The 12,652-nt window shown below is 36.4% G+C and overlaps 1 protein-coding gene across 1 annotated transcript; it reads left to right on the top strand.

Annotated features, from left to right (window-relative positions):
• Positions 1-454: 454 nt before the first annotated feature.
• On the top strand, positions 455-1,387 carry LOC308649854 (olfactory receptor 2G3-like; the record flags this gene model as incomplete). The annotated part of the gene is made up of 1 exon (XM_081295703.1): positions 455-1,387. The coding sequence occupies one exon, from the start codon at positions 455-457 to the stop codon at positions 1,385-1,387; it is 933 nt and encodes a 310-aa protein (XP_081151829.1).
• Between the last annotated feature and the right edge of the window lie 11,265 nt (positions 1,388-12,652).

The following is a 12,652-nucleotide window of genomic DNA, read 5'->3' as shown; positions in this document are numbered from 1 at the left end:
ATAATTAATCTTACTGTATCTCAACTAGATATATGTTCTCTAAGTCTGATCTAGTCTATGTATTTTTCAGTTTATGTATCTGTGTTATCTATTCTATAACTATCATGTATCTATGCATGTAGAAATCATTTTATTTTCAACTTCTTTGCTTTTTCACAGTTTCCACGTTGATGGCCTATGTGTTTTAGTTTCAGATAGTTCACGTATGTCTCAAATCTGTTTTGCTATATGACCCTAATGTCTATTCTGCTTTGTATTTAGCATGTTAATTATATGCATTTGTCTCTTGTTCTATATAAAAACACAATTTCTTATTTGTGCATATTACTTCTCTGTATATAATTCCAGTATTGAAATGCTCATTATTTTTCTATTGGTTATAGTATAGGATTTTTTTCTTCCCACAGGAACAAAATACAAATTATCAAGAAAGATGAGTCTCAATTGAGGAACAATGAAGGGGTTCAATTTTAGCAACCCAGCAGGCTTTATTTTACTGGGATTCTCTGATCAGCCACAGTTGGAGATGGTTCTTTTTCTGGTCATCTCTGTTACCTACATTTTGACACTGCTGGGGAACACAGCGATCATACTTGTTTCATACTTGAATCCCAAACTCCACACCCCCATGTATTTCTTCCTCTCCAATCTCTCCTTCCTGGACCTCTGTTTTACTACCAGTATTGTCCCCCAGATGCTTTGGAATCTCAAGGGCCCTGAGAAGACCATCAGTTACACTGGTTGTGTGATCCAGTTATACATTGCTCTGGGATTGGGCTCCACAGAGTGTGTCCTCCTGACTGTTATGGCCTATGACCGTTTCAATGCTATCTGTCGACCACTCCACTATGGTGTTATCATGCACCCAAAACTTCTCCAGCAACTAGCAGCTGTGGCCTGGACCAGTGGTTTTGTGGAGTCCACAGTTCAGACCACCCTTGTTTTCCAGCTGCCTCTCTGCAGCCACCACAGAGTGGATGATTTTATGTGTGAGGAGCCTGCACTGATTAAAATTGCTTGTGTGGAAACAACCTTCTTGGAAAATGAGCTCTCCATAGCTACTGTCCTCTATGTGGTTATACCTCTGGGGCTTATCCTGGTCTCCTATGGCTGCATTGTTAGGAGTATGCTGAGGATAAAATCCACTGAAGGCAGGAAGAAAGCTTTTGGGACCTGTGGATCTCACCTGATTGTTGTGGTTTTGTTCTTTGGGACTATAATTTCTGTGTATATACAACCCAAGAGCAAGTACACACAGAATCACAGAAAATTCCTCACCCTTTTCTATACTGTGGTGACACCCTCACTTAATCCTTTGATCTATACCTTGAGAAACAAAGAATTTAAGTGGGCAATAAAAAGGTTGCTGGCAAGAGACCCAAGTTAGGGAGAAATGCAAAACACACCCAAGCATTCTCTCAGACTTTGGGGACTTGTAGGTTTTATCTAATTATAGTTTCTTTTTTCATCTACAAGGAGCATAACTTTAAATATTCTAGGTGGGGAATTTTCCTTAATGACATCCTGACCTTAGCTACTTTAAGTCCTTCTTATCCTCCTTTCAAGAAATGTATGCATCTTCTTTTTGCAGTACTTCATATAAGAGTTTTATAAATAAATAAATATTTGTAGGTGAACCAATGTGTATGGAATGTGTATGTGTAAATAAATCTTAGTGTCACTACTCTAATGACCAACAACATGACTGACATGGTTATGACAAATACATTTTTTTATCATAAAAGGAAATCCTACACCTTGTGAAGGTAGGATTTGGATCATAACTTCAGAAGTTTAAATTTATCTGAGAATGATTCCTGTTCCTTTTTAGGGCTCACATTTGATAGCATTATAGGCAGTGGATGTCTGTAGTTTATTTAAAAGTGAGAAGGCCTAATAGAAAACATCATTATCTAACAATTTGCCTTATTGGGGGATATTTTATTCTTTTTCTTTGAGCAGGAGCATCTGAGATTATGTACAACCAGAAAATTTTCTGCTCTTTCTCACTCACAGAGGAAGCTTCAGAGATGAGACAGAAGATTTAATACTGATAGACAGTGAAGTATTGATAAGTTAACTTAGGTAACTCTCTTATGCATATTTTATCAGCATAAAATGACAGTCCGACTCTTTTAATAAATATTTTAGATCTAAATCTGTACTCTAAGACAATGCAAAAACAATTTTAAGTATTATTACTAAGTCTGAATATTTAAGTTTCACAAAAGTAAATGCAGCTTTACAATAATGTTTGCCTTTGCCATTTATATACCATTTTTTATATTATAAATTTGTAGAATTTATGAGATGGTTTATCTTCATATTTAATAAAAAGATTTTATCTGTTCTATCTAATGAGATACTTAAAATTTGATAATTAAAAAAATTAACAATCTGCCTTGTTTTCCAAATATTCACAATATTTTACTTACAAAATATTATGATCCTTATGAACTTTAGATACTTGCAACATGTTATTATTGGATGTCACTTCATTAAATAAAATAAAAGTTTTAACAGAGATTGATTCTGAAGAATCTTTTAAATACATATAAATAATTCTAGGTGAATATAGTAAAGAGTAAGTGGATGATAAAAAAATTGCAAAAAGAAAAACATGATGTGCAGTCAGAAAAGATTGATAAGGTAACTAAGGAAGTACTTCTGTAAACCTTGCATTTCTCTGTTCATAAAATGTAATTTGACATTCATAATTATAACTACTCATATTCAAATTAAATTTTTATTGGTGGATTAGGATAACCAAATGCTTAATGAGTATTATAATTACCTAAACAATTCAAAATCTCATAACTTCAAACAATAAATATGAAAACCAAAGTTATATTCCAATACCCAGAAAAATGTAAAAACTCTTAATATTTTCTATGTATTCATTATATTTTAACCAAACATTTTACCTAACATTTTTTCAGCCTCAATTGGCTTTTTTATACCTGTTATACCATAAATTAAATGAGACTCATTTCTAGCAGCTCAGTCTCCTTCCCACTGGATTTCCAAAGTGTGCCTCTCTGGACAGGGTGGGCTGATGCTGCAGTTGAACACAGGGAACTTTTTCTTGGTTTCCCTCTTTTTCTGATAATTTTCCTTCACACATTTCAGGAAATTACCTTGACTTAGAGGGCTTAATATGCTCAACAATCATATTATTTCTCTAAGCAATAATCTTGCCCTTAACTTGTTTGTTCACAACAGCACCAACAGTGTGCTGGGTAACACTGTAGCAGTCCCTTCTGAACAATACACATTCACTTGCCATCTACAATATAACCCTTCTTGTAAATTCACATATATGTAGCCAAAGGAACAGTTCCATGATTTATAAAAGGTCTAGAGAACATATATCAAGTGCCTCTCTTTCCCCCTGTGTTTGTCATTTTGGTGAAATACTGGAAGGTGGTGGGTCCTTTAGTTAACCTTTTATTCAACATAGAATTCGTATTATATACTTGTACTCCAGTGACTTGGGAGGCTGAGACAGGAGAATGGCAAGTTTGAGGCCAGCCTCTGAAAGTTAGTTAAATGCTGGCTCAAAACTTAAGAGGGTGGGGACTATGTAGAACCACAGCCTCTGAGACTGGAGTCTCTGAGCTTCTCCTTTGCTAGCAAAACAATAAACCTTTTTCCTTTTTCTCAATACTGTGTCCTCATTATTAAATTGCTATCAGGGATGATGATCAAACTTTCAGTAACGAATTTGACACATCAGATGGGGCCTGAGAGCTGCCTTCACTTTGGCTTTCTTGGGAAGACCTGGCTGTCCAAAAAATCCCACTTCCAAACACGTAGAGAGCTGACTGCCTATGAGTTAGGAGACTGTGTGAGTTTGCCTCAGGTTGAACAAGAGGAGCTATTCCTGTGAATAAAGGGAGGAACTGGGGGACTATCCCAGCAGCTGCCACAGCTCCTTTTACTTTGGGGAACTCCAGCCTTTTCTCCCTAAAAGGTACAGGTTGCTCTCTCTTGGTCTTCTTTGAGAAAAAGGAAACTGACTTAGTGAAGTCACGCTTAGACACGCTTAGGCACCAGGTAAGTTCCCCAGTGTGCACACTCAGACTCCTGATTCCACGCATCTGGCTCCTCTTTGTGGGAACATCTGGTCCCTCCTTGTGGAGGCATCTGTGGTTCCACTGGTGTAGGAGTCATGGTTGAGCAGGACTCAAGAACCTAGGTATTTTTACACCCTTCAGGTCTGTTCTGGGTTCTCATCTGTTTGCTGACCTTGGGTTTGGGAATTCTCTCTAGTGTCTATCTATGTTTTTGTTTGTGTCTGTTGCTGTCCCTTTTATGATATGGGCAATACTGTGTTGATCCTATAGATAGCCCCTTGGGAAAGATCTTGGCTGCTCTCTCTGTTTTAAAGATTCCCATTTGTTGGCCATGGTTTTTGAGATCCTTTCTGGTTGTGTGTTTCCTTTTGTACAATCTGGCACTTGGAGTTGAGCTCTCAAAGGTAAACTAAGCAGAAGAAATTTGTTTATGCAGGTCTCTCTATTTAACCACATTTCTGTCAACCATGGCTTCAGTGATCCTCTGTCTGACTCTGGTTTTTGTATCAGTTATTGGCCTTTTAAGACATGGGCCATGCTGCATTGATCTTACTGGTAGGTAGTCTCTTGAGAAGAGAGATCTTGGCTGAATAGGCCACCTATTGGGTATAACTGTTACCATCTAAGGGTTCTGGGTTTGTTGTCTCCATTTACCAAATAATTGAAGACCAGGACACAGAGATAGCAAGCAAGAAATAGATTCATTGCAAAAGTGACAGAGATACAGATATAGACATCTCCAAAGAGAAGAGACTCCAGAGCTTGAGATCCAATTGGTGAGTTGGGGGCTCATTCTTTTTATGGTCTATGGAATTTCCTCATTTCCTTATCTTCTCCCCTGTCCACACTCTTCTCACTATTATTTATTGGGTGCCTCCTCTGTCCACATATCTGTTTTAGCTTTTCTATTGGATCCCCAGTTGAGGAACATGAGTACAAAAAGTATCTGTCTGATTAGGTCCCCTGCTTGTGTCTACCAGCACTTTCCTAAAGCAGGAAGTTGACCTCATCAGAAGACCCTCTCCATGCACCTTTGTTCTGGCCCTGCCTCCAACCTCCTCACTCACCACCTTGCCCTGGCTCCCTAAGCCCTCCTATCTCTTCCTCATACTCCTATCTAAGAGAAAGATGTGGCTTTGAATTGTTTTCTGGATTATTATACAATCTTACATTTGGACTTTGTCTACCAGAGGTAAAGTATATGGAAGAGATTCTCCATGTATAGGCATTTGTGAAGTTGCATGATAAGGAGTCTTAAGGCATTAAGTTGAAGGCACAAAAAGGCACTGCCTCTGGTGTGCAAGGACAAGAGGACACCAGCCCAGGGCTGGGGAAAAAATCCCAGGAAAGCTGCCTGACCTGAAAAAAAGTTGGCAGAGGGCAAAGAGAATCTGGCCTCTACTCTTTCAACCCCTTTTGCACATAGGAGGGTGGAGGCTACTGACCACAAAGGACATGGCAGTAAGTTCCAGCACTGTTAGTTTATGACCTGGGGACAGAAATAGTCTCCACTTTTAAGATCTGACAGGACCCTGCATTTGGCCAGGGAATATCTGTCATTGGAGGAGAGCAATTCTGGTTATGACAGTATCCCATCAAACTAAATGTGTGTGGGTCCTGGCAGGATGAACAACTACATCAAAAAAAAAAAAAAAAAGAATAAAACAGAAACTACAGTCAACCCCTGTTTTGATGGCAGTCTCTGCCAACAGATATAAATAAATACATACATATTTAGATATAAATAAAAAGGGCTCTGTCTTATATCTGTTGGCCTTGACTAAGTCTATTTCTGTTTGTTAACACTGTTTTCTAAATGTACAAGAGATTCAAGGTTATTCTTTGATTTTTGTTAATACTGCTCACCCATGTAGACCTGTGATTATGGTTACCATACCCTATGGATTCTAAATTTTACTTTAAAAGTTAAACTTAGTTAAATATAAAGCTTAATAGAACACTTTTCCAAGTTGGTGTTTTTCAATATAAAATTGTCTGTAGCAATAGTCTCCTTCAAATTTATATAGCAATAACAAATGTGGCTGCTAATTTTTTTTCTCTTTCTTTTTTCTTTTTTATTTTTTTTTTGGTCATTTAAGGTTTTTTAACTAAATAAAGAAAACCTGTTATCAATAAGTTATATATAAAACTTGTGTTACTGTTTGCACTGGGATGAAAATTTAAATGTTATTTTTGGAAGATAATAAGTAGAGCCTGATTTGTTCAAAGGTTGACAATGGGGAACATGAAAACATTCTGCCACCTTTTCCACAAAAGGGAAGTTAAGAGCTCTCCTAACCTCTCTGGCTGTTTCAGATATAATGTTGTATTATGTTAACTGATGTTCAGCTAGACTCGGGAAATAATACATGAGAACTTTGTAGAATGATATTTTATAAGGGAGCAAAGATCAGATTCAGAAATAAAACACTTTTTAAGATTTGTCAAAAGGTCAGCCTCACCTGAGTTAAGCCTCCTGTTCTTCCCTATGTTAAGATGGCTCTGAAGTAGGCTAGAATTAAGCTTTTTTAAAGTTGTTTTCAAAAGATAAATTTTTTGTTATAAAAATTACTGTGATCTCAAAGTAAACAGGGAATATAATAGAAAACTTATGTAAAGGTTTAGGTAAATTGTAAAAGGTATTTAGGCTTGTAAAAGTGTTTTAAAAGCAGTAAAACTTGGGGCTGGGGCTAGGTCTCAGTGGAAGAGCATTTGCTTAGCACATGTGAGGCACTGAGTTCGATCCTCAACACCACATACAAATAAATAAATAAAATAAAGGTATTGTGTCCATGTACAATCAAAAAAAATATATATTAAAAAGAAAGAAAGAAAAGTAAAACTTGCCAGGTGCAGTAGCACATGCTTGTAATCCCAGCAGATTGGGAGGCTGAGACAGGAGGATCACGAGTTCAAAGCCAGCCTCAGCAAAAATGAAGCACTAAGCAACTCAATGAGGCCATGTCACTAAATAAAATACAAAATAGGGCTGGGGATGTGGCTTAGTGGCCAAGTGCCCCTGGGTTTAATCCCTGGTACAAAAAAAAAGTAAAAGTTGTATATAATTAAGTGTTAAATATATGAGTCTTTGTAAAGGCTAAATAGACATTAGTGGGTTTTCTTTGTAAAACTTTATAACTGTTGCCTGATAGTGTTTTATAGAAGTACTACTTCTAACAGAATAACCTGAATTGATTTGATATGTTATAGTTAAAGCTTTTGTTTTATAGAAGTACTAATTCTAACAGAATAACCTGAATTGATTTGATATGTTATAGTTAAAGCTTTGTCCTGGGGTTTCATAAACTGACTTCCAGACCACTCACGTATAAACAAATCAAGCCTTTATTGAAGCACACCGGTGGCGGCTGACCAGAACATAAAACTGTTCCCCTGATCATCCCAAACAATTGCAAGGGCCCTCCTTATAAGCCTGAAAACCACAAAAGGGATGTTTGGGGGTCTAGCCAATGCAAGCAAGCCAGGTTACAGAAACAGGAGAGTGCAGTCAAGCAGAGGGATGCTTAGCCAATCACAGTTAGCCCAATCACCCCAGTTACAGAAACAGAGCCCTGATATCCTAGTTACAGAAACAATGTCCCATTAGATAGTTCTGTGTTCTTAAAGGTTTCTATAGTAAAAAGGAAAAGAACATTTTTCCCTGGTTATGACCCTTCTACTTGGCATGGCTGTTTTACAGGATGAAGTCATAAAACAAAATGGAATCACATTTACTTCTACTATCATAGATACAATAAACCAACACCTGTAGGACAGATAGGATATAATGCTGACTTCCAGTACAATATTTACTCCAGTTAAATGGAAGGGATAACTCTAAAATGATAGATATTGAAGTTATAACCCATTACTCTTACATTAAGACTGAAACTGGCTTGCTGGATGTTTAAAACCAAAAACTGGAAGACCAAAGTCAAGGAAGTAAAAGGGCCAAGGAAAAAGGAGCCAATATGTTGGCCCTTGTTCTCTAAGGTCAGACAGGACCCAGAGAACAATGGGTCTCCTCTAAGGGCCCTGAAACTCCAGTGAATCACCTGATCTGCTGACTGGAGAAATCAAGAGGACCCTAGAGAACAGGAAGCCAACCAGTGCACATTCTGCAAAGAGGAGGGTCATTGGAGACGTAAATATCTCTCATGCTTCCAAGATAAGCCATGTATAGTCAACAAGACACTGATCCATACTGGCAGGTGGCACCACTGAAAAAGGAAAGGAACCAAAAGACTTCCCACAGGTCTCCAAGAGTGATCTCTGAGGAATCTCAGCTGCTCTTAAGAATAAATAAAAACAAGGTCAGTTTTAACCAGCTTGGTCTCAAACACGTGGCAGGAGAGTCTACATGGACATTTAAAAGGAAAGACATTTTTTAATGTAACTTAAGATGTACACTTGAGTCAGTCCTACCAAAAGTAAGTAAAGCTGGAGGCTATAAAGGAAGGATTATTGTGTGGGAGTGCCTAATGATAATGACCACAAAGGACTCTAGAATCACAAGTTTGTCTTGAGTTAATTTTAGCCTGATCTCATAGACCTCCAAACCTTCTTAACCCCCTACACAGATAAAATCAATGTGTTTTTCACTGATAAAGTTCATGGGTGACTGTATTCATGATTTTCAGAGACTGAAATATTAATTGCTTTTGTGCTACTTGTTTACAAAAAAAGTAATGTTTTCATGTCTTGTTTATTGTTGTTTTAACATGATCCGTGCCCTAAACATGCCTTGTCAAGTTACTCACCAACTGTCACCATGGACCTCTGGAAAGCCCTAATGTTAAATATCCTTAACTGTCCACACCAAACCTGAGAGAGAATAAGGATTTCTGTTCACTTCCCCCACAACTTCAACCTCTCTCAACAGGAAGCAGCTTGGAGATGTTGTCAACAATTTTCCATAGAAATGGAATGTAGAAATTGACAATGGGGGAATGGGACAGTGGTCCACTTTATGGTTTGAATTAATCATTGCTGTTCTGCTACTGAAACTTATTTTTTAAAAGACATGTTTCTTTCTCTTCCTCTCTCCCTACTCCTCCCTAATCTCTCCCCCTCCCTAATATCAGGGGAAACATGATAATCTTTCTACCCATTTTAGGCAGATTTATCTGTCCTTGAGCACACACCCACCACAGGAATTAAGTAATTCAGACTTTGAAGATGGCAACAAAGATCCCAGAAATTAACATCTCCTAAATTAACAAGAAAATTACAACTCCAGACAGAAAACACATGGAATGTAGCCTATCTAAAAACCTCCTGTTCCCCTAGATGGGCAGAACCACAGCTTCTGTGCTGGAATCCTCCTTGCTTCTTTTGCTATGAAAACAATAAACCTTTCTTTTCCTTTTTCTCAAAAAGGGAAGTGGGGGTGGGGGAAATCTTTGGATGTGACTTGTTGGTAAAGCACCTCTGGGTTAAATCCCCAGTACCAAAAAATAAAAAAATAAATTTTCTAAAAAATTAAAAGGGCTATGGATGTTGCTCAGTGGTAGATCAGCCCTGGATTCAAAAAAATATATACAATTTTTATGCTTAAAAGAACTGTCCAAACAGATTTTTCTGGGAAAGAGAGAGTAGTGGAGGAAGAAATAGACTGATATTGAACATAAAAGAAGAGAGAGAATTGGAAATTTATCAACTCCTTTAAGAAATGGTTCAAAATAAAGATTTCATGTCACCAAAATAATGCTATATATACAGAATTGCTATCACTTAATACTTAACTTTTTTCAGCATCAACGTTAGTTCAAAGATTCATTAAAAATGAGTGATGGGCTGGGGTTGTGGCTTAGTGGCAGAGTGTCCATCTAGTATGCACGAGGCCGTGGGTTTAATCTTTAGCACTACATAAAAATAAATAAATAAAATAAATGTGTTATTAAAAAAAAAAAAAGATTGAGGGCTGGGGATGTGGCTCAAGTGGTCGCGCGCTCACCTGGCATGCATGCGGCCCAGGTTCAATCCTCAGCACCACATACAAACAAAGATGTTGTGTCGGCCGAAAAAAAACTAAATAAACAATTAATTAAAAAAAAAAAGAATGAGTGAAACCTGAGTTATGATTCATCCTGAAACAAAATTTCTCTTTGTTGTTAATCTGTGAAAGTAAAATAGATTTTCAAAATATCATGATACTAGAATTAAAACTGACACATAGACCAAAGGGGTGGAATGGAGAATCCAAAAACAAATCCATACACTTACAATCAATTGATTGTTTACAAAGATGCCAAGAACACAAAATGGAAAAAAAGAATGGTCTCATCAATAAATGATGTGGGAAAAATTGGAAATAGTCATGCAAAACAAAGAAAATAAACTTTTTTCTCACCAGGTATATGAAAATGAGCTGAAATGATTGGGAACTTTAAAGTAAGACATGAACCTATAAAATAATTAGGAGAAAGGAAGAAGGGAAATGATACTGATTTGGGCAATGAATTTTTTTTAATATGGCCCCGAAAAGCACAGGCAACAAAAACAAAAAATAAAAATACAAGTGAAACTATATCAAACTAAAAAATTATGCACAGCAAAGAAAGTAATAAGCAGAGTGAAGAGAAATATAACAATATAACAGGGGGAAATGTCTGAACATTTGATAAAATGTTAATATCTAAAACATAGAAGAAACACAATAGTAAGAAAATAAATAATATTCTTTAAAAAGTATCAAAGTACCAGAATAGACATTTCTCAAAGATAAAATTGTTCAATGTCACTAATCATAACAAAAATGCAACTTGAAACCACAATGAGATATCACTCCATACTTAGAATGTTAGAACTGCTATTATCCAAAAGAAGAAAAATTAAAATGTTGGAAAGTATGGTGAGAAAGAGGAACCCTTGTACACTGTTAGTAGGAATGTAAATCAGAATAGCCACTATGGAAAATAGTGTGGAGGCTCTTCAAATATAAAAACTAAGACTACCATTCAATCCTGCAATTCGACTAATAAGTATATGCCCAAAGGAAACAAAATTTATTTCAAAGAGATATATCTACACTCACATGTTCATTGATGAGTTCACAATAACCAAGAAATGGAATCAACCTAAATTTATCAGTAGATGAACGCCTAAGAAAATATAGCATATATATACACAATAGAATACCACTCACCTTAAATTTTTTTTTAAACTCTTAATTATGACAACATGGCTGAATCTAGAAGATGCTATGCAAAGTGAAATAAACCAGGCACAAAAGGCAAATACTGAATGATCATACTCATATTTGGAAACATAGCACATGCTTACCTGGGGATAGGAATCACTGGGAGGTGACTGGGGAAATGCCAAAGAACACAAATTTCAAGTAGGAAGAATAAGTTCAAGAGTTCTATAGTACAATATGGAGACTATAGTTAATAACAATGTATTATACACTTGAAAATCACTAAATGGAGATTCAAAGTGATCTCACCATAAAAATTAATAAATAAATTAATAAATAAATAAATGTTAATTAGTTGAATTAAGCCACCCATTATGTACACTTATTTGAAAACATCTGTTGCTCAACATAAATATGCACAATTTTCATTTGTCAATTGAAAATAAAGTCTAAAGTAAAAAATATAAAAAGATATTAAATAGTCTAACTTTACAGTTCAAAAAACTAGAAAAAAAGTTATTATTTCTGCCAATTGCCAAAATAATAAAAAGTGAGTAAAAATAAATCAAAAAGAAAAGCACAGGATAAAATCAACAAATCTAAGAGTTGATATTTTGAATAAATTATAAATGCAGCCAGGCATGGTGGCACACACCTGTAATCCCAGCAGTTCAGGAAGCTGAGGCAGGAGGATTGTGAGTTCAAAGCCAGCCCCAGAAAAAGTGAGATACTAAGCAATTTGGAGACCCTGTCTCCAAATAAAATACAAAAAAATAGGTCTGGAGATGTGGCTCAGTGATCCAGTGTCCCTGAGTTCAATCTCTGGTTTCCTAAATAAATAAGTGCAAATGTATACACTAAGTCCAACTTCAACAAGGATGCCAAGAATAAACAAAGGGAAATGAATAGTCTCTTCAGTAAATGATGTTGGGAAAACTGGATAGCCACATGAAAGGAAGAAAATGGACTGGACACTTATTAGACTGGAAATGATGATTTAAACAGGAGGCATGAAACCTTTAAAATTCCTAGAAGAAAGAAATTCTTCTTGACATTGATATTGTCAGAAATTTTCAACGATGACACCAAAAACATGGGCAATAAAGCAAATAAAAAAGTAGAACTGCAAGGCACAGTGGCTAATCCCAGCAGCTTGGGAGGTTGAGACAGGAGGTTCCCAAATGTAAAGGCAGCCTCAGCTATAGGCTAAGCAACTCAGTGAGACCCTGTCTCTAAATAAAATACATAATAGGGCTGGGAATGTGACTCAGTGGTTGAGTGCCACTAAGTTCAATCCCCAGTTCCCACCCCCAAAAAACTAGGAAAACATCAAACTAAAAAACATATCAAAAATGAAATAAAGGGAAAAGGTAACTTATAAATTTAGAGACAATGTTTACAAATAATATGTCTGCTAATCTGTTAATATCTCAAA

Source organism: Spermophilus citellus, assembly GCF_964194105.1.
Source record: "Spermophilus citellus genome assembly, chromosome: 5".
Classification (NCBI taxonomy): domain Eukaryota; kingdom Metazoa; phylum Chordata; class Mammalia; order Rodentia; family Sciuridae; genus Spermophilus; species Spermophilus citellus.
Note: the sequence above shows the minus strand (reverse complement) of the source record. Positions and strands in the feature narration are given on the sequence as shown.